Source organism: Apostichopus japonicus, chromosome 22 (genome assembly GCF_037975245.1).
Source record: "Apostichopus japonicus isolate 1M-3 chromosome 22, ASM3797524v1, whole genome shotgun sequence".
NCBI classification, from domain to species: Eukaryota; Metazoa; Echinodermata; class Holothuroidea; order Aspidochirotida; family Stichopodidae; genus Apostichopus; species Apostichopus japonicus.
This window is the reverse complement of record NC_092582.1, coordinates 14,480,091-14,507,641: the sequence shown is the minus strand read 5'-3', so window position 1 is coordinate 14,507,641 and position 27,551 is coordinate 14,480,091. Positions and strand designations below refer to the sequence as shown.

The window sequence follows — 27,551 nt, the reverse complement described above, 5'->3', positions numbered from 1 at the left end:
TCTTTCCCTGTAGGAACCCCTCCCCCCCCCATCCAAATGGCTACATATAATAGTACTCATACATATTGAAACGCGTACAAATGATTGAATTTGGTTTCTATACGGCTATCATTTTATTTCATCTTGCTGTTCGTGGATAACAAGGCTATGAAGGAAATAAAAAGCGTCAATGCGAAAAGAGTGTTGCAAAAGATGGTGTGTGCAGGGGAGGGAGGGGAGGGGATGAGAGGGGAGGGAATGGGAGGGGAGAGAGGGGTGGGGGAGGGGAGGTTGAAAGAAGTTTGATTAAGGACTAGACTTCATTGAGTTGCAAGTTGTATGTTATTAATGAACCATTTGAACATCTCGAATGGCTTAAAAAAAACGGTTGTCTCGGGCGCAGATTGACCTCCCGGTTTACCGGCTCGGAACCGATGCGCTGCTGGGTCCACGGTGCCAATTTCCTCTTCGTCAAGAAAGTTTCTACTTTCGTCCGAGCGGAGCTTGTTTCAATTAAAGGCACCATCTCTGTCGTTTGGAAGACTGAGCCGTTAGAATTTCATGCCCCAGTCCTCCCCTGTGCATGGTGTAATGTCCCATTCAGTATGAACCATCAGCGTGTAGTGTCGATTTAATAATCTCTTAATTATTAATCTGCTTATAGTAAAAAAAAATTTTTTTTTTAAATGAAGTGCCCTCGAAAAACCAACTATAATCCTATAAGGAGTGTTAGCTCAGTGGTTAACGCCGGTGCCTTCCAATCATAAGGTCCCCAGTTCGAGTCACTTCAAGATTAATGTATGTCGTCCAGTTACAGAGTTGTTGACAATTCATAATCATGGACTTTAAATATGAATCTAAGAGACTGACTTCGGTCAGCTTGCGGCTTTGATAAGCCAATGATGGCTTCTTCGTGAGTTCCTGCTTGCAGAAGAATCTAAATACAATACATATGAAACCATGATATGAAAAGCCCAATCGAGATCTAGTGTTTGTGAATGGCGCCATCCTACTACCCAGAACTACCATATTCAACCCTGTAGCTGTCAGGCTGGTTCTTGAGCATTTCGAAAATGCCTTCTTCGTTCTTTATTTCCTTCAATATGAGGGTCACCGCGTGACTACGTTGTTCTGTGTCGTCATCTAAGGTGAGGTGTAATTACTAACAGGATCTGCAATCGTAAGCGAAGGGCAACGTTTGGATGATTGCAATTTGAGTCGATTGACAAACTCCTTAAGATGAGGGAGAACATCCTCTGCCAAGTCATACCAGTGTCTACCGAGACATTCACTGTCTATGGTGTTTATCCCTAGTGTAACGTCAACCCACGTCGACTTCCCTTTCTTGACTGTAATAATCTCACTCGTCGAGATGTGTCCCTCGGCATGAAAGTTAACTGTATAAATCCCGGGAAGCAGTAGACGCCAATAGTCGCCATCTTTGGCTGCAATAACAAAAGCGTGATATGATATGATGTGATATGATATGATGTGATATGATATGATATGATATGATATGATATGATATGATAAATGTAATCGGTCATTTTTCAGTTCTGAGAGAAATTCGCATAGACGTTTTACAGATATAATCGCCCTCCCCCTCTCCCCCTTTTTATTTTTACCCATATGGCAATCGATTTAGGTCCCCCACCCCCCCCCCCCCTTCGGTTCCCTCACTCTACGAAACACTTTGGCATGCAGCTGCATTTTGTGATTGTTTACAGTGCAACGCAGTACAGTATAGTAAATGATTTTTAAGTACAATCCAGCACCATAAGTTAAATTTACAACAGCTTCCTACTAACAATTATTGTGACCATAATTCAACGAAAAATACTTCTTTATCCCTTCTTTTTTAAATTACTTACCTGTGGTGACGTCATGACCTATCCGAGGACCTGCTACTTCTACAATAGCTCCCTCAATAGCGCTACCATTTGTGCTCCGCACCACACCTTTAATACCGATATGTACCTACAAACGGAGAAATAATTAATTTTAAGTGTCTTTGTTGTTTTTCCAAATTGGACATAAAGTACATTGGGTTATAAAAGATTTTTTTTTTTTTGCTCACAGTTCCCATATGATCAAATCTCTTCGTAGTAATTTAGCTAATATGACAATTACAAGCGAACCATAACTCTAATGTAAGTAGTTCAATTGTATATTGTAATAAGAGCTATACTATTACGATTGTAAATGAAATAGAATACCGGATGGTTTCAGTAAGCGTGTTTCTCTATTTTAAAATGTAGTACAGGTTTTTTTATGGTTTAGTTTATATTTTACGTAAGTGCCAAACTTAATTTACTTAATTGAAATATGACGAAAGTTAAATTGATTGAACTTGGGCTACTTTCTATTTTAATTAACGTAAATACAGTTTTACCTTAATTAAAATGCACGTATAAGCTTAAGTGAACTTAATTTCATTTAAGCTAAACTGTATTTTACATTTGTGGAATTAATTCTTCTTAAATTTCATAGAGAGGTAAATGATAACTCGGCTTGCCATTGAGTGGTGGGTGGGTAGGGGGGGGGGGTGAGGGCTGGTCGGGACGGTGCGTACCACCGAGGAGATAGCAGCGTTGTCCATATCTTATTGGGAGAGAATTTCACGAATATCTCGGTCAAATCTCGTGCCAAACTTGCAAATCGACACAAAGTATACGAATGAAACACAAAAAAATATACTCCCGAGAACAGAGGGTAAGCAAACGGTGTGGCACGATGGAAAGTAGTCGGGCCCACTCGTTAACGGTTTACCGTCTATAAGATATGATTAATTTTGAATTTTGATTATCGGATGCAGTGTTTGAAATACCAGAACATGCGATTAATCGCCATATATACCTACCTGTTCCATAAACCGTAAAAGCGATTCTCGGTTATCGTCCCAAACTTCCCGTAGTTTATTTTCTGGTAGAAATTTGATACAGCTGAGTTCGGTGGTGATATCGAAGCAGTTGGTAGCGAGGTAGTTATAGTCTTGCATACCTGTAAAAATAGGGTGATTAAAACAACCAGTTTGGGACAATTCTTTCTATACTGTACTGTCATGTCCCGCTTCAGAGCACTTGTATTGTCAGTATGAGCAGTATGAATATCATGTTTCTATCAGATCAAAGGTTAGGAACTGTTTTGTACTGTCAGTACGAGTGCTTTGAGGCATGATATTGGAGGACAGTTTAGAGAGGTATTTGTATTAGGAAATTGTCCCAACTGGCTGGATTTAAAAGTAAATAGTAATAAAAAATAAATTAAAAAAAACTGTTGAAAGGTTTTCTGAAATAGAGTTTCACTCTATATTATACATATTCAAGCATTGCATAATATACGATGTTCCACAGACGCATTTACTTCTCTCCTGACTTACCCGTCTCCTTACAATAACTGCACCCTCTGTCTACCTTGTCTGGAGTGACCTGTTGACCGGTCACCTCCCGTCAACCTCGCGGAAGAGGGGTCACAAAATTCGAAGGAAACAGGGACATTTGACTTTGATTTGTGGTGGCAAGTCACAAAGTGAACTCAACGTTTTCCGATCAGATTCATCCTCTGTGCATTCCGTAGCACAAAATTCCATTATTTTCATATCTGTTTTATTTTTTAAAGGGACACTTTTAAAGTTAATTTTACTCCATTGTTGACAACAAGGCACTATTTGAAATAATAATTTTTTCAACAATAGGTCACATTTTGGTGACAACAATGGAAAAGCAATACTTTGCATTACCAAATATGGGGCACTTCGAATATATGAAAAGGGTAAGTGCACCCGTTCCCCCTCCCCCAAGGAATAAGAGGGTCAAGTTTTTATATGATAAATAGTACAATGGTAAAATGAAATAAATCAAAACCAATTATTACTTGCTAATTAACCTTCATTTGGTGAAAACGGCTACAAGGGTGTCTTAGTTTAATCATCGGTACCCATCCACACCCCTCCCACCCCCCTTCTTTCTGTATAACATATAATAATCGGTGGATGCTGTCTAATTGACGACCAGATGCTTGAATTTTTTGATAGATTTTAGAAAATTTCAAAGCAAATCTCAAAACCAAAACTTTACGATGTTTGGAGGGCGCTCATCCACTTATTTCCAACCAGAGTTGCAAAACTTATAATAGAGGGCGTGATCTAGGTGCCACTGGCAAAGCCGTAGATATACGGCTCTGGTCTTTGGTCGAGAGCATCACTTCCCGTCATCATCGGGAGTAGCTCTGGATGAGAAGCTTCGCTCTCGTAATGAGTTCTTTCTAACTTTCGCTACATTTGATTGTTAAAGAGAAATTTTGTTCAAATTTTGGTTTGGACGGTTTGAAAAGAATAGTTTAGTTTAGTTGTCTCTCTGACTTGATAAAAGAAGGGCACATCCTGCAACCAGTCGTCCTTTTGCATATCATTCCTACCTACGGTTTGTGACCAAGATGTTCATATAACCGGTTCGCAGACTTTTCGGACCACGATCTTTCGTAAGGACTTAGCCACTTCCCATCCGACCCCCCACCTCCTCCTCTCCTACTTCAAAATCAATGCTCAGCGTGCGTGAAATCCAGTTTGAAATATGGACTTGCTGTTTACAAAATAACGTATTCTATTTCCGTCGGCAAACTCCGAAAAATTTTCGAGACCCACTTTTCGGTGGTCTTCGTCCGTTCAAATTTAACTTTGCACTATACTTTAAGTCACTACTAATAGTTGGGACATATTGTGATAAACTATTTCATGTAAATATTTAAGTTCTAATCTCTAACATATACCACCGTAAATTTGTATATATACAACATTTCAACGATTCTTGTAACCAACTCAAACTTTCCTGATTTTATCAAGTTTACGAACCTCCTAGCACCGAATACCAGTCAGCACCATTGGTTATACCGTCAGTGAATAGTTGTGCGCCGCCATAGGCGCAGAGATTTTTCCGGTCTTTCATAGTGGCGTGGTTGTCAGCATACGTCGACGCTAGATGCCGGAATAATTCATCATCTGGGGATGCTGTGTAATAATTACGATGATTTCTACTCGTGTCGAAAGGGTAATTGGCTACTATTTCACCCTCGTGTAGATTAGCCGACAGGACAAACGGGTATTCGTGGATCCATCGGATAACCGCGGCTACCTCTGGTTCTACCTTTAAGAATAAACAAATAAATCATGTATTTAAAATATATTAACTTTGGAGAATCAAACGTCGCGAAAAATAATTGTAGGTTGTAATAGGGAGATAATGCAATCGAACAGTAATATTCAATACGTAAATCGATTTTTTTTCCAGTTAGTTTCTAGAGGGCGCTGTTTAGACAATAGAACTGAAAATGAGGATACTGGAAATTTTAATCTCATCTTAAACTTAATGAGGGTGATAATTATGACGTCAGAAGCTATGTTAATCGTACTATGATGTTCGGCAGTTGTAAAATGTATTAATAAATTGGATCAAACAAGCACTTTTTTCTTTTAAATAATATTTATTTTAATTAGAGGGCGCTTCCAGATTTCGGTCAGTCAATGCATTATGTAACAATACCACTGAAAATGAGGATACAGACGGTTTTAGGACGTACTTTTTTTTTGTAATTTTCATTATGATATCTGCATAAAATCACGGAGCTCCGAATAGCAGCTCCTTGGTAAAATTACACGCAATATTTGAAGATTTTTACCAGCCCTTGCAGGGACGATATCCTGTGAGGTTTGGCGTCGCCAAACATGGACCACATGTGGAATATCTTAGACTATTTTTCACAATGCATAACAACGAATAGGGATCGTCCAACCCACCACAGTAGAAATTAAGTCATTGTTTTTGTAACATGTTTATAGCTAGCCTGAGGGAGAGAGAGAGAGGGGAGAATTGAATTAGTATGGAAGGAGGGATGGTAAGGAGAAGAAGGGTAGTATGGAGGAGGAAGTTTAACTAACCTCTAGATTATCCATATTAGGTGTCTCTATATGATGGTTTGCTCCATTATTTCGTTCGTTCTCATAAAAAATACTGATCAAATCTGGGAAATTACGATTAAGATCAATATCGTTAGCGTTATTCCTACCGTAGAAAGGCGGAACCAAGCCCTGTTAAATGAAACAGAAAAACAAAACACATGAGTTGTCTTGATTATTACCAGGGGCGGTTCCAGAAATTTACAAAAAAGAAGAAGGTGTTGTGGCAATGTGGTCGTTGAAGCCGATCCCAATGTTGGGGATGTAGGTGTCCTCCCCAGAAAATAAAAAGAAAACAACAAAGAAGCTGTTAGACGTGAAATGATGCATTATGAGGCATATTTACGTAATAAATTACAAGGTTAAGCTAATACCTATTTAAAATTGTTTGTGGGATGAAAAGGGGGAACCCCCTTCCACACCCATCTAACCCCTCCTGGATCCGCGCATTGTTGTGTACGGCAGCAAAGAAGAACAAGGGGACAGCCAAGAGGCAAAGCAAATATGATGTAATCATAGATTTGTTTTTCGGCCAATACTATAATGTAATAGAGGGCAGCATTAAAAATTAATTCGGCAAGGACACGTAACGTGACTTCAAAGTCAGCATGGAATTTTCTTAAAGTCAATTAGACGCTTCCGCAGTACCTGCCTCCCACTGATCATTACGTGTGGCAATGTACTTGTATGTTTCCTCGCTAAGGAACTCTGATTTTGAGTCGGATCAATAGTTAAAATTGAAGTTTAGAGAAGAAGTTCACCAGAATTTGATATAGCCTACCTGGACCCATGGGAGGTAATGATAAGATAGGGGGCCTATACGAAACGTTTATATGGTTTCAGTGGGTTCATAAAAATTGCACCAGGAACAATGAAACTAGGCATATATATTTCAATGGGTTAGAAATAGATCAATCAAAACAGAATATGACATTGTTTTGAAGTGTAGTGAATGGCTTGCAAGTTAATCATTATAGGATGGATCAAATAAATGGTTGTGACAACTCCTAGCCTCTCTCGTAGTTCAGTTGAGGTCAAATGCATGTCAATAATACAATTAATTGATTCGAATATCGTTAAAAATTTATTTTAAAGAAAAACTGATAACATTGATGAAATTTAGTATTGGGACAACATGTTTTATTTCGTATAACACCCCCCCCCCCCCCGCCCCCATTTTGTCCACTTTGTTTTGTTCCATTGACCCTGTAACGGTCTGTAAATAGCAATCCTTTATTGAATATCGGAAGTTGTTATTGTCAAGCCTTAATGAGATCAATTACTGGTTTAGTGCACCCTACATTTTGGGTGGCCAGAATTATACTTCATATTATTTCCATTGAGCGATTCACCGCACTTAGTAGTGAGTGGTGAGTACACAAACAAAACTTACACTGGAAATAGCCCGACTTGAGATTAATTTTAGTATAATGATACACATCCTGCGGGAGTTAATATGTGAAGGCCACCTACCGATTTGTTATATTCATCATATGCGGTATGAAATCCATCTGGATTCATACAGGGCATCAGGTGGATTCGGGTTTCATTGACCAATCGCTGGACACGGCGGTCTCGTTCGTATTTACGGCAAAAGTAGTCGGCTAGTTGAAGTAGAAGCTCTCGGCCGGCTGGTTCGTTACCATGCATGTTGGCAATGTATTTGAACTCTGGCTCACCTTTAAAAGTAAAGCACGGAGGGATATACGTTATCCATTTGAGGCGATAAAGGAACTTTCATTTTTTTACTTTGTATACAGAAAACTAATCTTCCCAAGACTGTATTAGGAAATCACTTAGGCTTTAACGCGCTTATGGTCGTTCATTTCGAAGAGATAACGTAAACATGCCAATGTTAAATTATGGTAATTATCGCTGTTGGCAAAACAGAATTGTTGTGGACTGCACACCATTAGTTAAGCGTGGGCACTTAATGTGCCGGTTCTACCTTTGTAGGGAAACGCCTCAGACTGACCTATCACAGCCAATTAACTGCTATCAGTACAAAAGTCACCACAGACTCTTAAACCCTCTCCATCGAACAATGTAAAATCATTAACGACACATTTTAAGGATCTATCTGTGTAGGAACGCCGCCCAGACCACCACCATATTATTACCAATGGCCGATCGTAAAGAAAACACGAATTCGGCAAACATTGGACCATTATGACCCTGCCCAGCGAATGTGCTAACAATTGGTGTTGGCCTCTGCAGACTCACTGTGCGTACCAAATGTACGACCTCCCACCCCTTACCAAACCTCTTCGATAATTTATTACAACCAGTTCTCTGAGTGACGCAAAACTCAGGTTGGGACCCGTCACCCATGACAACCTTGTCCAGACAGCTTGAGGTCTACTTTTAGCTCATGACGTGAGAATCACATTTCAAGTTCAATCTGTGCACGGTATAACCTACAGACATTGAACGAAATACATTCGTCTCGCATGAGAGATGTATCAATATATACCTCCTTACTGTATCTGAAAAATTACTGTGCAAAACTATACAGCTTCAATGATTTATGGATGAGTATTAGAGTTCGTTGTCAATGTTGTGCCTTTAGTTAACGAAGTTATTCCGCAGGTGTTGACCGTGAGTGGAAGCTAATTATTACAACAGCAAATAACACCTGCCGAGCGTGGCTACACGTGTAATTCAACGTCTACATGACCAATAAACTATTTTAGCTTTGACCTGCTACAACAACTCACTAATTTCCTTCATCAGTTAAGGTTCATATTGCGTTGAACAGTACAGCATGTATTACATGCGTTGTGTTGCTATGTTTGTGATATGACACTTTCCTGTTCGCTGCACTTTGTACATAAGGTGCTTGTCTGTTACGCGGTTTTTAATGCATAGGTTTACCCTACCACACAAACCCAAACCATCATTGTTGGTTTTTTGTAATAGAGGTTAACTGTCATGAACAACTTTACCTAAAACAGCTAAGAAAAATGTTATTCTATTTGGCGGAAATCAAAGATTTAAAATGATCCATCACAGATAAGGTAGAAGACTTGATCAAGTCTAAATATGACATCATCGAGACCACATTGACCGCAGTGTTTAATTTGGTTCTCTATTTATTACAATGTTTTATTATTTGAGATGGAGGTCCGGAGTTTTGCAAATCTAAGATATTAGAACCTCTTTAACATGAGCTAACGATACCATTTCTTTCAGTGTCAATGTTGTTAACATTTTGCCTTAAAAAAACAGGAAAGTACCACAAAAGAGAAAGTAAAAATTTCGAAAGTCCTATAGTGACAGTATGACATCACAGATTTAACAAAATGGCCACTCCCAGACACGACTTTTAAACTAGGATATGTCGCAAACGGAACAAGATGATTTTCTTAGCTGATAATGGGAGTTGTTCTTCACAGACACCTCTATTCATATTAGCCAAAGATAATGGTTGGGTCTCTGTCCTCTTTAACTACGTATCTTAAAGGTCTGCTGTATAGACCCCAACTATAGCACGCTATCATGGAAAAGTGTCCTGAGATTACGTAATCGACATGCTTTGGTCGTAAAATGACCTTTTTTTTACCAATTAGTCTGCAACGCATGCCACATATTTTTTCTTTTATGAGGGTCTTTGTGTGTACGCTGTATGATTAACTACACATGTAGACATGAAAATAATTCCACACAGTGTTTACTCAAGTAGCATAATGGTGTTAAGAAGCTATGCAGGCTAATTGTAGAGCATGAGGTCGATTTGCGACCGTGGCAGGTCGATTACGTAATCACAAAACTTTCCTAGCTATAGCGTGCTTTAATTGGAGCCAATGCAGCAGATCTTTAAGCATGGATAACCACCCCTTCACCATCGTCTTGTCCGCATATTATTACTTGGACGATAGGGTGTGTGTAAGGGGTGGGGGTTGTGTGAGGGGTGAGGTGGGGTAGAGAAGCGGAGGGTTGTAAGGGTGGGTGGGGGTTGTGTAAGGGGTAGGGTGGGGGTAGAGTAGTTACCTAGTTCATGCTCCCCTGGGTGGTCAGAGATCTCAATCGCCCATAACCTTCGACCTTCGACGCTTGTTCCTATCGTGTAGAGCCTCGTGATGTTTGGACATTTTGCGTGGATTCGTTGAAGCGCTTCTTCCATTGCCCACTCACCGTGATACGTGAATTCAATACACGAGACGGATGACGTCACATAAAATAACCACACCAACACAGAAATACAAAAAGTGCGATTAATGCGAAAATTGTCCGTTATGGTCAAGTTTGTTTTAAATGTTTTATCCATTATTAAAAAATCTTTTGCGATCGATCCAGAAATTTGATGAAAATAACGAAATAATATATGTTTTGTCAAGTAACAAATACTGTACGTCTTGTTACAGCTATAATTATAGATCTTATTACATACTTAATGGAGTTGACTTTTACCGTAATTTCCGTGTGAACTTATTAAAGGAAGCTAACGGTGAAGTAAATTATAGTAGCAATTAAACCAGTCACTTCTCATTCCTTCGCACCTAATCCCCTCTGTTGTATGTTAACAAATTACAAAATAAGAAAATCGTGTATTAGCTCATGATTAAACGGCTTCCTACAAAACTAATGATACACTGCTTGTAAACATTTACAAATATATGGACAAATATAATATGTTCCGATAGGATGACGTCACAATGCAGAAAAGACACAAATATTACAATCAATCCGAGTCATTTTGTCCTACACAATAATTGGCGAATGATAATTAATGTAACAAACGAAGGTGTCTTTCTTATTGCTGTTTCCAAGTCATCAAACTAACCACACAAGACGTTGATAACTGAAGTCTAGAAAATACGATTCCAGAGAGAAATTTGATGACTACTTCAATACCGCTGATATGAGAATTGGTTTCTTTTTTTCACAAGATGAAATGCTAAGTAATTCCCGTTAATAACTTGCCGAGTGTATAACTGATGTTAAGAGCTCTTCAGCTCTTCTATACTAACGAACTAAGCGTTCGCCTTGGAGGGTTTTTATTTAAAATCCAAAAGGATTTCCTGAACAATGATGACTACAGTCCGCTACCTTCGACTCGGTGAAAGAGCTATGCCCGGAGATGCTAGTATTAATGTATCTAAGGAAGAAATTCATTAACTTTATAGGACATGAAGGGGCGAACTAGTTTCTCATAGCCTCAGGATTAGTTTAAGGAGTATATTGCAAAGTGGAGGAGTTCTATAAAAGCAATTTAGACTTTGTGTTACAATGAAACGGAGAAAGACATATAGAGTCAGTAGAGAGGGTAACAAGTGGAGAGCTGCATGGATGGGCTAAGAGGGAGGGGGGGGGGGTGAGGAAGTGATGGGTAGTAGGTCTCACCGTCGGAAACAATTGGAGAAGCCATATTAGGATGGAAGAAAAAGAGAGGATCATTTCAAAAGAATTTAAAAGAGGAAGTGTACATTATCATCGACACATGAAGGCTGCTTCTAATACAAGCATTGCTAATGAAGACACTCCTCGTTTTGAGATCACGGGTTGTGACGGTCTCAGCTCATCATACATATAACGATCTTAATCTGGCTTAGCGCCACCTACTTTAGAAGAGAATTTGTTGGAAGAGTTTTCATGACTTGCGATCGTGTAATGAGAGATGTCTGCATTAGAAGTATGCGCGTTAGAATCACAAGTCTTGATGTGGCAGTGTACTGCATGAGAATGACTTGTGAAATTTATGAATTGTATCCGTTTCGGTGGTTATTTTAATGCAGTGCAATATCAAGAGAAAGAGTTGGCATTAAGAAGGAATCGAATCAAAAGAATTTGAATTAGAAACGAAATTCCTTTGTGTGTCAATCATATAATGTACAACCAACGACAAATTGAAAACGATGTCATTCTATGTAAATTACAAATCATTGCAAATTAACAATGATTCTGTGCAAATTAGTCTGTTTTTGCGATCATTACGTATCAATGTGATGACTACATAAATAAGGTGTTGTTGGTCGTTATGTGACAACCTTAACGATATGTCACATTCGCACTTGTAGAAGTCCATGTCATGTGACAACGATTTTGTACTTACACTATGACTTGTGATCGCTTAAGTTCTTAGCGCATTTGCCTCAGATTGCACCAGTTCACATCAAAGATTTTTTTTTCTAATGGAGGACCCTCTGCAATGGAGTCGGCTCCAGTGACCTCTGGGTCGACAACCCCTTCTTTTTAAAATCCTGAATCTGGTCCTGGAACCAGAGGGTAAACAAGGGGCATAGCACAAAAGTAACAAAGAACAACAGAAAAATGAGAATAGTCATATTTGTAGTATTTTACTTCCATATTTTATATGTACAAAAAAAAATTATAACTTTGGCAAAAGACATGTGAACAAAACCAAAAACTTGCATGACAGTTTAATCAGTACAAAAGGAACAAAAATAGAGAGAAAAAGGTAAATAATTTAAATAAAATTAGTTTTACAGAATCATACATATAAGTACTGTTGTGGGCAATTATTAAGACCACAGAGAAGAATATAAAGTCACATATTAAAACAGGTCAATGTAATAAATCAAAATGTTTTAACTTGAGGCCATCAAAATAAACTGACATTGTTCAAAATGCTACTTCTTTTTTCTCTATCTCTCTTTTTTATCAATCTTTGAGATATATTTTGCGAATAAATTATTTGAGGAAACTGGAAAGCATGACATGAGAGGTTCAGTTTAGAGGTTAACTATTGTATGAGCTAGAAATGCAAGCAAAGATTTTACCTCTCTTTACTATTTATTTTTTATACTCCTCTGTAGTAACATTTTACTAACCTGCCCCCCCCCACCCCAACCCACTCCCCTACCACCTTTAGTCTTACTTACATATGTCAATTTAAAGTTGGTTGCATTTCATTACTAGAATTAACTAAAATGATGCAGCTCCAAGTAAAGCCATGATGGATAAAGTCCACTCTTTTATTTGTGAATTTGCCAAAAGCTCACTCTCAGAGAAAAGTAATGTGTATCTAGGGGTCTTCAAATTTAACCACCAATAATAAAAACAATGTCTAAATATCTTTCATTTTTTTTTGGAACCATATACACTTTGCAGACACAGAAAAGTTACAATAGGCTTTTATGTACCATGTAAATTGATATACCAAACTGTGACACATTGTTTAAAAAAAAGTTTTCCGCAAGGTTTGCCACTTTGTGGCCATTTAAGCATATATCTAGCATATATTTTGTGTCACCCATACAGTCAACTGTCAATTTCATTCCAAGTAAAACTTGCTTTTATGCTTGAATTAGCATTCGTATGCAAATACATAGTATTAACTCTAACATCAAGTGTCTGGACCAAAACCTTGGTCAAAGGTCAATGAAATAGTCGACTATACCATACTTTACCTAACTTTTGAGTTCAAAAGGAGAAACCAGGATATAATTTTCAGTTTATTTTCAGATACAGTACCCAATTATCATTGATTGCTCAAACTTTGATCATTTTCGATCATTATTTAATTTGGTCAACATTTAAGATGCAATAACAACCAAATTACTGCTTTCATTTTGGATTTTGAAGATGCAATCATATAGGACTAGTATTTTCTCTGGCCTGAAATCTCCAAGTCACATCAACACCCTTTCCCCACATTTTAAAAATAATAATAAAAATAGCCAAAACTTGTCTTGATATTACCAAACTATGTCAACAGCCATCCAAGTTCAATTCACAAAATATTTTGACCATGGAAACATTTCGAGGTAATACTTCCACGGTAGTACGACATCCCGACCATTATTCAAACCGATGAAAAGGCTAGGAAGATTCATCTTTGACACTTAGAGACGTAATTTTGGCATAAAGTTGCACACATACCACAAATAAAACACCACACTGAAAAACACCTCCCTCTAAATATTGACACATCTTCAAATATTTTCATATTTCTTTGTCAGTTTTAAAAAATAAGAAAAAAAAATTAAAACGATATTATATTCTTTAGATATACTTACATTCAAAACATATTGCACAAAATGAAAAAAAAGAAAAAAAAAAACGAAAGCAAAAGCAAAACAATGGCTCTGATGTAATGAGATAAGCAGGTACACCACCACCACCACCAGACGACCACGAAATCAACCACCGAATGTTATGACATATATGAGTCTAGTCGTCGTGGAGCACAAACGGGTACGTGATAGCCTTGATGAAGCTAAATCTCATCCCATCCCATCAGCATTGTGACCACATTCATGTATGAGAATTTGTCATCCTATTCTTCGGCTTGAAAAGGGTGAATTTTCTGTGAGCAATATATATATATATATATATATATATATATAACCATTGCTAAGATAATATTATCCATTATCCTTCTATACCAAGAAGCCAGTTATCAAGGAAGGGGGGGTGGGGTAGGGGGGTGGGGTAGGGGGATTTTGTAGGATTTATCTAATTGTATTTAAAGCAGGAGATTTCATGTGATGGTAGGTTACCTCTGAACTGCTAAGGAAAGAGATGACCGAGGCCTACAGGAACACCTTCTGAAAAACACCTAACTTCTGCACACCGATATCTGATTTACTCTCCTCTTCCAGACTTTCATACTTCGATTGCATTTAATCATAAAAATTCTTCCTAAATATGCTCTAGCTATCTATCATGGTGACAGAAAGCAAATGTGAATCATGCCCTCATGCTGGCCTCTTCGATTTTCGTTGACATGACCTTCATTATCAGGTCAAATTTTTGATGTCTATCTCTACTGTCCACGACCGCTCCCTTACTACCCCAGAGTAACCTCATGTGGAACTCGGTCCTGAACAGGTCCAGGATTCTCCGGTCCGTCTTGTAGCCGTTGACCTTGGACTGCGCGTGGGCGCTGTACATCTCCATCTGTTGGGAGTACCTGTGGGCGTTCCGTAGGTGGCCCATCATGGCGTCCAGGCCAAAGTTGACGGCGGAGTCCTCCCAGGTCTCGCCCACGGGGAAGTTCTCCAGGGTCTCCTTGCTGAGCTGTTGGGACCAGTCCTGTTCGGAGAGGTACGTCCAGTCTCTCTCCATGAGCTGGCAGATTGGAATGACGTAAGGTATGCTGATCTGAGGCAAGGGGAAGGCGTTCTCTCCGATGTTTAACGACTTCAGCAGAGAACGGAGTTTGGTGTCGTAGAGTACCGCACTGTTCGTGTGGTGCGACCTCAGGCCGTCCCAAACAGACCTCATGTACATCATCTAAAAGAAAAGAAAAAATACGAAATTTTAGGGAATAAAACGGCAGTTTTTCTTGAAAATGAATATCGTTTTCCATGTACGTCATAATCGAATTATAACGCAGCACTTTTTCAACGCAAGATACATACTAACATGCAGCTGCTAGCCCTGCTCACCTCATGGGAGGGGGGGGTATTGACCCAACATTTTGAGTAAAAGGTTATAGAAAATATACCTTACCAATAGAAAATAATAATAAAATTGAACAATGTTTAACTTTAGATCTTTTTAAGATCTTAGATCCCTACAGAAGCTAAGCTTTAATACTTACAGCTGGGCTGCACATGGCATCCATAATTGCACCAAAGCCAAACAGATTTCCGAAATTGCTCCTGAGGGAGTCGGCGAGGTTGATCCAATGTTCCATCATGCGCAACCTCTCCTCCTGGTCAGGACATGTCAGGATACAGATGGAGCACCATACTTTTAGACATTTATATCTGTCATTGAAAAACAAAAAAGGCTGGGATGATTTCATTAAAATACCACAACTGATCAAAGATCTGCAGAGTTTTCTTCACAGCATCACTTTGAGCGTTTTTTAATTATGTGCTCATAGAGTACTCCGACAAATACCGATGAACAGTAGAAAGAGAACTTTATCTCGACGACGACGGGCAGGGTGGTACTGGAAGATGAATTTGTTTGGTCGCCAAATATGCAAGCTAGTCAGATATTACTAATAGTGCCTGAAGGAGATTAAGACTTTTTGCTTTTTCTTTTTCCTGTTTTTACATTTTCAAGATGAATAAAAGCAGTGTTGACACTGACAACCATCTCGATATGAGGCTTTGTTAAAAACTTCAACATTTTTTTTTAAATTTTTAAATTCAGCAAAGTGCAGAATATAAAATATGGTGGAAAATAAAGAAACCCATTACAAACTCATGCAGTGATCAAATGCACAGTTAAATGTGTCAGCAAGGGTCCAAATGTATTGAAGGTGGCAGCAGTCATAAAAACAATTGTCTCTTTTTTTTCGTTTACAGTTTGGATCACAGTAACTATTATCTGACTCACTAGTGGCCTCGGTGGAAATAGTGATAGCCTCCTATTAAAGGAGCATTCCTCGTTGAAAAACAAAATAAAAACCACCAGACATTGCTAACCTTTACAAATGTTTTCACCTTCCTTTTAAAACTTTTTACACGTAACTCACCTCTCTAACCTATCTTATTTACATGTAAATCACCTCTCTAAGATATCTTATTTACACGTAACTCACCTCTCTGAGATATCTTATTTACACGTAATTCAACTCTCTAAGATATCTTATTTACAGTTAACTCACCTCTCTAAGATATCTTATTTACACGTAATTCACCTCTCTAAGATATCTTATTTACAGTTAACTCACCTCTCTAAGATATCTTATTTACAGTTAACTCACCTCTCTAAGATATCTTATTTACACGTAACTCACCTCTCTAAGATATCTTATTTACACGTAACTCACCTCTCTAAGATATCTTATTTACACGTAACTCACCTCTCTAAGATATCTTATTTACACGTAACTCACCTCTCTAAGATCTTATTTACAGTTAACTCACCTCTCTAAGATATCTTATTTACACGTAATTCACCTCTCTAAGATATCTTATTTACAGTTAACTCACCTCTCTAAGATATCTTATTTACAGTTAACTCACCTCTCTAAGATATCTTATTTACACGTAACTCACCTCTCTAAGATATCTTATTTACACGTAACTCACCTCTCTAAGATATCTTATTTACACGTAACTCACCTCTCTAAGATATCTTATTTACATGTAACTCACCTCTCTAAGATATCTTGTCTCAGCTGACTACCTTGCGGTAGGGTGATCAGCTCCAACCCTGGCAAGTTGTTGTTAGCATTATCGGTGACCCTGAGACTCTGAAGCAAAGCGACAAAAATATATATAACTAAATAAATATGGACGGAAAGATTACAAAAATTGGCTTACAAGTCTGTATTTTTATGACTAGTGTACAGATTGTAAAGTTTGCTGTCCATCAAGGTCAATGTATGTATGCCTGACTGATTGTATCCAAAAGTGAAAAAACAATATTTTGGGTGACCTCAAATGTTAGTTCTGTCTGATTAACAAGATTTTTCCACAGAGTTTTTCCATCAGACATTAGAACAACTTCTGCGACAACCTCTGCTTTTATTGTCATGCCCTTCCCCGAATAACGAACTCTAATTTCTCTCACTAAATAAGCACTGAGTGAATGTAAGAGTGTGTTGCAGTTTGTGTGATTATCATGTGTGGTTTATGCAACAAATATATGCAAGGTTACTTAACTCCATCAGCTACAAAGAATGTGATTGGTTGAAGCAAACTGAATATTCATATATCCTGCAGTGATGTAGAGGATTTATGTTATAGGAAGTAGGATCTTTTGGCCATGGAGATGCACTTTCTATTGGACATACACGTAAATTTCAATCTAACTGTAATAATGAGGTGACTGATGGGGTGTAACAATTTTGATCAATTGATTCTGATTGGTGATCCTGCAAGGATATTATACATATTCATATCTGAAACCTTTAACCTGAATACAAATGTGACCTACAACAGGTTCTCATGGTATTTCGTACACGGCCCAGCCTACGTCTGATGAGGCCATGACAAGATAAATTAATGAATATTATATTCCTTCTAACAGCACCTGATCCTTCCAAATCAGTCAATCATCCTAGGTGTGGCAAAACAAGTAATTACCAAAGACAGTCTTGGAATATTTTCTCATTTCTTAAAATCTCTTACACTTGTTGGTGGGTAACAGATGGGGATCGAAGGAGTGTGTGAGGTCACTCAATGACAGTCCCATGGGAACAAACGTGGGTATAACATTAGGTAACTTGAAATACCAGTATTTAACAATTTCAAAATATTATTATACCATTTGTACCTTTCTGAACTGCTTCCCTCATCTCATCTATCCAATGATCTTGGGCTTCTAAATATTTTTTTATACTTTGATTTTTGGGCGAGGGATCTGAATTTGTTTTGCCTGTGGGTTTTTTATCTCTTTGCCTTTTTGCTGCTCTTTTCTCATATTTTACTTTAACTTGATAAAACATCACACGACATTGCAAATTCCTGCATGCCATATAGCGACAACATGGTCTTCAGCCAAGACACACAAATGTGAAGCACCTGTAGTCCCTTTTATTTTATTTTTTTATTTTTTGCTTGTGGGTTGATACATTCCTGCAAAAGTAGTCAATGTGGGTGTTCTAACCATTTAACCAACGGATAATATTTATCCCTTCAATAAAAACAAACGGCGTGAACAACCCACGTAGGGCTTCCCTGAAACCATGGCGGGGCAAAGATTCCCACAACGACTTCCTTCCACACCAACGACATTCTCGAACTTTTAAAAGATCCTGAAAACATGACATATCCCCTTGCTTGTTTTTCTCTTCTTTTTCTCCGTTCAAATTAAAAAATTCAACTCGAGTAGGCCATGCTGATGAAATGTTTTGGGAATCTTCGAATCCAATTCTATGAAGTATTAAGGACAGTGAACGACACAGAGCTGAGTTTATACAACAGACCTACCTAACCATATAGTCTGTACTCCAGCAAATGAAAACAACTTCCCTTTGTGGGAATCGTATCCGCCTGAAGAACAACTATTGACAATTTTCCACAATGTGATTACTGTTGGATCGTCATGTCAAATCTGACTTTCTCATTATTTTTGAAGAAACTTTTTAAAGGTCTCTGTCCTAACCCTTTCAAGAAAATATTTGGAAAGAAATGAAAAAAAAAAAAAAAATTCTAACAATTCAGAGTGAGATTATTAAAACCTAAAGATTGGAATATTAGAAAGTGAATAAAATTATAAAAAAAAAAAAAAAGAAGCAGTTTCAAGTTACCTCTATATCCACCACAGTTAAATGTTTGGCAAGGGTTAATGGAGGCGTTGCCATGATCAATCTTCTCATCTCTGACACGACGCTCGCATCTAACGGCTTGTTCTCTTCTCCTAGCCAATCCGAAGTGAACAGCTCTGGGTGAAATGTAGATTGCTCCTCATATTGCAGATAATTTGGTCTAGGGTACACCTCTGTGTCCTCGTCATCCTCCATGAGTTTGGGAGATGTTATGAGAGGAGGGCCATCAAGGGTTTCTAGAACTGAGTTTCTGGTATCCGAGGTGACCCTCTTTCTCTTTTCCAACCTCTCGTGGTTGATATCGTCCGCAGACGTCTCTTCTTCCTCTTTGTCCTTGAGCGATAAATATTTCACGTGGACCGGTTCGTCCACCGGCGAGATTTCGCTATAGATGTCTTCGTCCATCTCCGGGAATGGTTGGGCGTGGATCGAGGGCGTCCTGACTGGCTTCGGAGGGCCGCTGACCTTCACCATGAGGTCGCTGTCGGACCCGCTGTGCTTACTGTCCTCTAGGATCTTCCTCCTCGGCGATCCCATCTCGTTTTGATTGAGGATCGGTTCGCTGCCTGTCCTCTGGAACAAGGTCTCCTTCTTCCCTGAATCTGGCGTTGGGGATGGGAGCTCTTTAGCGGTAGGAGAGACTGGACTGATCGAGGGCTGGCTTTCCGACCTTCCCATCGACGGTTTTAAAAATCCTGTAGGGCTGAGGATGCTCGGTATACTTCCCGACCTCTCTCTCGACGAGGATTTTAAGTCCAGGGTCATTTTTTTAGGAGTGATCACTTTGTTAGTCGTGGAATAGACATCGTTTGTGGGTGAGATGGCATAACGGCCATCCATTGCACTGAGGGGCACATTTCTATTGATAGGGTTCGTTATGATCGCCTTTGTCGGCGCCGAGATGGCCCGTCTGTTACCGATGTGGTATCGTATCAGGCCCGGGACATTGTCGAAGCTCTCTTTCTCGAATTGATACTGGTAAGAGGCATAGCTGGAATGAGTGTTGGCCGCAATCTTATTAATCACAAAGTGCATCGGCGCGTTTCTCCACATGACAGTCAAGACGTAATTCCCCGGCTTTGAGATCGAATCTCGGACCAAGAAGTCCCCGTCACTCTTCACCAGAGTCTGGGCCTGTTCTCTCGATATGCCACCGTGGAACCAGGCGTGGCTTCGAATGTCACTATTGGGCAATTTGAATTCTAGCTCCAGCTCCCTGCGAAGATCTGCAGCCGAGGAGTGTTTAACATCCATTTTTGGTTTGGTAGGTGACAGAGGAAGCTATCAAAATGAAAGAAACAAACAGAGTGAAAAAGTCAGAAGTTAATAGTAAAGACTCTTGTTTTCTTGTAATCACATGTATTGAACTCTCTCCCCAATAATTCTCCCGAGGATGATGAAAGGTCATAAAACTTTACGATACCAACGGTCTTATTTGGATGATCAAGAGGGCAGTATAACTAGTGAAGACATGAGGTTAAGTAGAATGCCAAAATAGACATGAATTGATGAAATGGCAGAAAACATTTTAGAAACAAGATTGACTTCAGAATAACAAGTTCTATCAAACTTTCAGCCACTTCTTTTGTTTTTTTTAAATTTCTCTGATAAAACTGTAAATTTGTATTCAGATAGATTAGAATCTGAATAATTAAAACATTCCTGTCCCACAACTAAACCCGAAGCTGGTGGGAATCCATAGTAACCATCTATTCATAGCTACGATTATCAAACAGAAGACGCAGATCTATTCTTACAAGCAGTGTAATACCTGAGTGCCACTTTCAGATTCTATGAATATTCATGACATTTACTCAAATAGAATGTATTTGTATTTTAGATCCTCTTGCAAGCAGGAACTTGCGAAGAAACCTCATTGGCTTATCAAAGCCGCAAGCTGACCGAAGTCAGTCTCTTAGATTCATATTTAACTTCATGATTATGAATTGTCAATTGTCAACAACTCTGTAACTGAACGACATACATTAATCTTGGAGAGACTTGAACTTGGGACCTTATGATTGAAAGGCACCAACGTTAACCACTGAGCTAACACTCCTAAATGTTTCAATTTTTTATCAGTTTAATCAAAATTTGATCAAATACCGGCGACTCCGCGAGATAACTATCTATAAAGATAAGAGATCCTGTAGAAACTGAGAACTCTCTATAGGGGGAAGAGATACTAAGGCAAAGAGACTTAGGTCAAAGTTTACCAGATGCACCTAAGAAAATGTTTAACTATCCTGGTAATACTAATAAAGCACACTACCAATCACCATTAAGGCTATGTGCAAACACTGACACACAGCAATGCCTAACTACCAATGTTGGAAAAGATAACCACATTTATTTAATAATAAGTATCATTCTAAAAAAGATAGTAGATATAAGATATGAGAAAACGTTCCAGACGATATGAGATAACACTATAAAACATTGACGTCAACATCCAGGCATGAAGCCGATTAAGAAAAGTTACTCAGTCGGTACACACTTGAAACACTGTAAGCTGTAGCATTTCCTAGAAAGTGTTGCTCAAAATATTAAAGATACATTGTTCTTATTTAACTTTTGTTAAAAACGTTTTTTTCGATATATAGTCACTGAATCTTTATATTAATCATTATTTTCTAAGCATTTGAAATACACAATGTGTGTTATAAAAAGATTTTGCCATTAATAAGCATAACCGGTGAGAACAAAAATGGACCCAAAAGAAACTATTTTAATTTGCTTCATTATTAAAGAAATAACATATTCATAACTTACTGTTGACACCCCTCCTTCTGGAATTGTGCTGTAAAGAGAGAGAAAGAAACAAAGGAATATCAAAAAAATGATCGAAAAATCTTTTCCATTACCCTGAATCATATGACATATCAATTTGCAAATATTTTACTACTTTTACTACTTTTTTTAAGTGTTTTTTGCTCTCTGTACCTTCTTTTTCAATTCAATCCAGATTAAAGAAGTGAAATAATTACAGACGAAAGTAAAGAACAAATACGAAGACACATTCACCAAATTGAACAAATTATAAAAAGAAAAAGAAAAAAAAAACAACTCACATTAACATATTGAACACCAATTTGTCATTAAAATCCAAATTGGATAAAGATTTCCCAAAACTACAAAAATCCACTTGCTTCCGAAAGAGTCAAACATTAAGTGACGAAAAATGACCTCGACAGGTTGTACCCTCCCTCATTTATATATGAAATCAGTCATGGCAATTCAACGACCGACAACTTCCGATAAATTTTCGGTGGCAGTTACTCGGCAACAGAGTAATTGAGACAAAACTTCCTGTGACGATCCGTCCTGTTTTTATTACTTTCAAAACCCATCCGACACTGTGACGTACTGTATATGACTTCCACGAATTGTGTTTTTCCTGCAACTAGTTTGAAATGTTTACCGAATTAAGAAAAGCAAACCTTTGTCATTTAACAGGGTTCCAGGTTTTCATAAGTGGCGACGTAGAATGCATTACGGTCTAAAACCGTCTTTGTGGAAGGAAGGAGGCTTATGTCTAATGTATATTATGTTACTTATTATAATGAAAGCTATGAGCCCTATCAAAATATGACATTCAGAAACAACAGTCTTAAAATAATCGTTCTGGTATTAAAGCTTACCGCATTATTTCATTTTGTTTACCTTTCAAAGAGGAGGCTGTTAGTGTCTATATATATGATCTTCCTACACAGGTTGCTTGAGAGGAAATTTTGTACTTAAAAATATGAAGAATTAAGGGTCTGGGTTTTTTTTCATTAGGAAAGTTGTGAAGTGTTTGAAATATGATTTTGCTCATTACACTGCTAAAAAGAGAATTTAAAAATACAACTTCTTGTTGGTTGGCTGATGAAGATGAGAAAGAAGAGGGTGAAGGGTTTGGTTACAAGCTTGCAATATATTACAACCAATTTTAGTTGAATAATCTCCTCTTTTTCCCTTCAATACAGGTGATATTTATACCCCTCTAGGCATGGCTGATACAACAAATAATCCTGGATACCTACTGTATGTATGTAGGTGTTAACTGTACAAATGCAGTGTATAAACCTACAAAATTCACACTGCTGAATATGTGCATAATAATACCTGCACATACAGTATTACACAACAGTTATATTTAACCTTAACTTATAATTCCCCATCGACCTTCCTTATCCTCCCTCCCTCCCCACCTCCCACTCCTCTCCTTACACTGGGCAAGTCCCTTCCCTAACAGGAAACCTTCCTGACCTAAGCACACCACCCATACAATAGATACAAATGGTCTGCACACACTGAGCAAGGGTGACCTTGCATGGGGACAAAAAACTGCTTTCACAATGAAACAGTTACAACATTTATGATACCCTTTGATACTGATGTCTAAAAGATGAGAGATACTTGTGACCCTCCTCCAACCCCACCCCCCCCCCTTCCACCCATCCTAAGCTACTGATTCTCCCTATAAGATGCATACAGTATGTTGTACCTTCATGAAGACATTGGAAAGATTGACTCTTTTTTTTGGCGGTCAGATTAAAACCAACCCCCTATCATGATAGATTATACTGCCAAACTGAATTGTTTACTTAATAATAGGGTTACAGTACTTTCAGTGCGGGGTTTATAACTTTGATAATCCACAGACAAACCAGCTGTGATGAATCGGCAGATTGCACGGTGGTTCCAGTTCTGGGAAATCCATTACAAATTTTTATAACATATCAAATCGCAAACTAGACATTTCTTGAAAGCAGTGGCCATTGGTTATTTTGGTGAAAACAACCACAAGTTTGGTGTAAAACTTCAAAAATAAAACAAACACATCAAAGTAGTGATTCTTAGTATTAATTATTGTTTTTAACAAGATCTATATTTCTCCCAAAAAAATTCGACTTTTTGGGAAAGATTATGAATCATAAAAGATAGGTCTACACAATTGAGCAGGACTTGGACGGATAATTACTTCTCCATCGAAACTGTTTATCCATGATCTTTCCACCCTAACTAACCCACCGGTGAGATTTAGGAAATAGTTTGCACAGATACAAACAAATTTGTACTTATCAAATCCAAAAATTGCAGTACTATAGAAAAGTACAGTAGTGTTACTGTAGTACAGTAGTCAACTAACAATAATAAACACCAAATTGATTTATTATCTGGAGAATAGATCAGACAAATTGAACTGTTCTCCAGATCAGCTTGCATCCTTATAAAATCAAAACACCAGAGAAGAATGCACAAGATTGAAATTTGATGAGCAATTGAGTGATGTGTGATATAAACTACTGTATATAGCAAAATCACTGTGTTAACAGTGTACACCTGATACAGTATTTAATATATTACTGTAGAGTACCATCACACCCACCCATAGTAAAATTCTGACAAGACCTAAATAAAAGACTAATCAGGACTCGTTCCCAATTTGTCACAATTTTTTTATCAAAATTGCCGATAGATTTCCATAGTACTTTCCTACGGTTCCATCTTCCCTTTTTTTCCTACAGAAATTGATGACAGTTTAAAGTTTGTGGTTCAGTACAAGAAAAATGTTTTGACATGTGCTTGTAATAATATACTTTTTGGAGATTAAACATGAGTTCACGACCATAATTTGGTTTTCTAGCATATCTGGCTAATACCGTAAATCGATGACTTTTAATGGGGGGGGGGGGGGGGAGCCAAACCGCTAGCGACCACTTGAGGTCATTTTGCCAATATGCAAATGCTTTAAGCATATCCTCCAAGGATGGAAGAAACACCTTTAGCCCAGAATGTAATATGCAAATTAGGCTAGACGTTGAAACAGTAAGTACATTTGTTCTCAAGTATGAAACTTTCTCAAGCTGTTGGGACACTACTGTATGGAAGCAAGAAGCATATCATATAGTGTTCCCTCCAGTTCACACAGGTTATTTCTGTGCAGCTGGTTGGAGACTGTTACATAGCAAACACCACCAGCTGCTTTTAATGGGGTTAAGCGTAAAGCTAAGAGGGTGAAATGTCAGCGCATTTGCATGTGAGTGTGCAGCTGTTGTTCTTGTCAGCTAAGCCTAGGAGATACTGGGAACCTTGGAGGAGCTCGGCTACTGTATTATCTGTGTGATCTGTCTTTGATCAATCATTATTTTTTTTTTTTTTAAACCACAGGTTACTTTGCTACCATGTTAGTGTTTTGAATTCTAGGTAGGTAGTCACTAGTGATATGATTGTGAGGGAGGATTTTAGTAAAGATCGTCATCATTATTGCTCCCAAAATATGCTAGAAAAGTCAGATAAATGGTCACACCCATGCTCAAATTTAACAATAATTTCTTTGTTATTCTAAATTTAGTTATTTACACTGACATATCATAATATTAATAATATTAATTAATTAATTCATACTCCTCAATAGGCTGGGAATAATTGGCATGATCAGAGCATTTAGAAGAGTACTTTTGAAAACTTCTAGCATTCATCCATTCATTAACATTAATCAAATTTGGAGCCAATACTGATTATCTTTAAGTAACGATTGCATGATGTAAATTTACTATGGTTTTTCAAGACAAACTATTCAAACAACAAAACTGTTGGTCTGGGTGTTGATTTTCTGTAAATGTCGAGTGACTGAAACATTCAGCCCTCTAAAACCCCAAACCCAAACCGTGTGCAGATTGAGAAAACCTTGCTGTGACAGCTTGCGAGAACTTGTTAGAACTGATAAAACATGTTGGACAGTGGCATAAGTCTAAGACTAAGTAGCAATTTATTCTCATGGGGCAAACACCACAAAAGTGCAATATCGTAACCACTCCTATCCCATTGAGGCTTCCGGCTAAAGGTCTCAAATAACTTTATGTGTTTATTATGAGGGAAGCTGTTGCAAACTTGTATACTAGCAACGTTGAAAGCTGTTGTTCATCACGTACGTACACGCCTGTTGCCTCGGATGTTTTCTTTAGTCCTTTTTTTTTTAATGAGAATTCATAGTTACCAGGTACAGTACATATGTATATATATCAAAGAATCATAGAAGGGAAGAGTTTGCAATGCCTGGAATGACAATTGCATCCATGCACTATTTAAAGTATCAGTAATGTATCACTGAGTCATTTATCTTTCACATATTCTGGCAGTCGCACAAGTGATTCAATGTTTTATTCACTTCTTTCAATTTTGTCACAGATAGGACTGATTTGTACTGAATAAAAACAACAAATTAAGTATACTATCAATCAAGGAAATAGAAAATTCACATTTTGAAGATTTTTTTATTTTTTGCAGTACACTTACAAGTCCATACACATACAGGTAAGGTGTGGCCAACCTTTCTTCATCCAAGGGCCATGCATCCTTTCAAAACCATAAAGGATCTATCGTTGCATACATGTGGCCGAAGCCATCTCCCCCTCCCCCCCCCAAACATAGCTTTCACAGCAATGATTGTCACACAGACTGGGGGCACCACACGTGGTACTTTCAACGCCTCCAAACATCAGCCTGACCCCTCCCGCCCCCAATCCTCCAACCTGTGTCAGGATCCTGATGATCCACAGGTCTGTTTAAATAATAAACCAGCATTGAGTGCATGAAACAGATAGCAGCACAGTAGTATTATATTTTTCAAACCCCCTGTGTCTATATCACAGTAGAGATCATCCCAGGGAACTGCCACTCTGATCAGAGAGTACTGTAGCAGATCCCTGACCACCCTAACTAGAACATCAGCCTGACCCCTCCCCACCCCCAATCCTCAAACCTGTGACAGGATCCTGATTATCCACAGGTCTGTTTATATACAGTCCGTGCCAAATATGAAACCAGCATTGACTTGATGAAACAGATAGCAGAACAGTAGTATTCTATTTTTCACTATCCTCTGTGTCTATATTACTATAGTGATCATCCCAGGGAGCTGCCACTCTGATCAGAGAGTACTGTAGCAGACCCCTGATCACCACCCAAACTAGACCTGACTCTGGACCACAAGTTTTATCGCTGTGTCAATGGCTTAAATGTCAGCATTCTTGGCTCCAAATTTAAGTATGCTAAAAATTGCTAGAAGTTTACAAACAGGGCCTTCTGGGGAGAATCTGACCTGTTTTGTTAAAAAGGAGGTTGCTATCCAATCATAAGGTCATATCATCCAATCATCCAATCATAAGGTCCCCGCTTCGAGTCACTCCAAGATTAATGTATGTCGTCCAGTTGCAGAGTTGTTGACAATTGACAATTCATAATCATGGACGTTAAATATGAATGTAAGAGACTGACTTCGGTCAGCTTGCGGCTTTGATAAGCCAATGAGGCTGCTTCGCGAGTTCCTGCTTGCAGGAGGATCTAAAATACATACATATGTAGTTAAATGCTTGTGGAATTCTGATCAACTGGTGACCATTTACATGACTTTCTAGCATATTCAGTGGCAATGCAGATAATCTTCAACCATATTCAATCAACATCCATCCAACTTCTATCAATTCCAGGGAGGAT

The 27,551-nt window shown here is 38.3% G+C and overlaps 2 protein-coding genes across 7 annotated transcripts in view; both read right to left on the bottom strand.

Annotated features, from left to right (window-relative positions):
• Positions 1 to 203: 203 nt before the first annotated feature.
• LOC139963882 (carboxypeptidase D-like) lies at positions 204 to 10,986 on the bottom strand. The gene is made up of 7 exons (XM_071965090.1): positions 9,920 to 10,986; positions 7,403 to 7,608; positions 5,912 to 6,061; positions 4,829 to 5,120; positions 2,840 to 2,979; positions 1,851 to 1,956; positions 204 to 1,424 (listed from the first exon to the last, which is right to left on the bottom strand). Exons 1-7 carry the CDS (start codon positions 10,194 to 10,196, stop codon positions 1,123 to 1,125), a joined length of 1,473 nt encoding a protein of 490 aa, XP_071821191.1. The 5' UTR covers positions 10,197 to 10,986; the 3' UTR covers positions 204 to 1,122.
• A 1,306-nt stretch (positions 10,987 to 12,292) lies between these two features.
• The window catches only part of LOC139964199 (breast cancer anti-estrogen resistance protein 3 homolog), a 58,753-nt gene continuing 43,494 nt past the window's right edge, over positions 12,293 to 27,551 (bottom strand). For 5 of the 6 annotated variants that reach the window (XM_071965604.1, XM_071965607.1, XM_071965605.1 and 2 more), the window contains 5 exons: positions 21,840 to 21,867; positions 19,050 to 20,348; positions 16,951 to 17,048; positions 15,438 to 15,606; positions 12,293 to 15,127 (listed from right to left, as the gene is read on the bottom strand). In XM_071965604.1, coding sequence (XP_071821705.1) covers positions 14,582 to 15,127; positions 15,438 to 15,606; positions 16,951 to 17,048; positions 19,050 to 20,348; positions 21,840 to 21,867 — 2,140 coding nt within the window. In that variant the 3' untranslated portion in view covers positions 12,293 to 14,581. Of the gene's footprint in view, positions 15,128 to 15,437; positions 15,607 to 16,950; positions 17,049 to 19,049; positions 20,349 to 21,839; positions 21,868 to 22,138; positions 22,719 to 27,551 lie in introns of those variants that run through there. The other variant, XM_071965609.1, reaches the window with a different exon arrangement.

What these genes read in the sequence shown, in the direction of transcription:
- LOC139963882 (XM_071965090.1), bottom strand. Translation starts at nt 10,196, where the DNA reads ATGGATAAAACATTTAAAACAAACTTGACCATAACGGACAATTTTCGC. An exon ending in CTAATATGGATAATCTAGAG is followed by an intron (nt 5,121 to 5,911) that starts GTTAGTTAAACT and finishes TTATTCTTAAAG; the next exon opens with GTAGAACCAGAGGTAGCCGC. An exon ending in CTGGTATTCGGTGCTAGGAG is followed by an intron (nt 2,980 to 4,828) that starts GTTCGTAAACTT and finishes CTATTTTTACAG; the next exon opens with GTATGCAAGACTATAACTAC.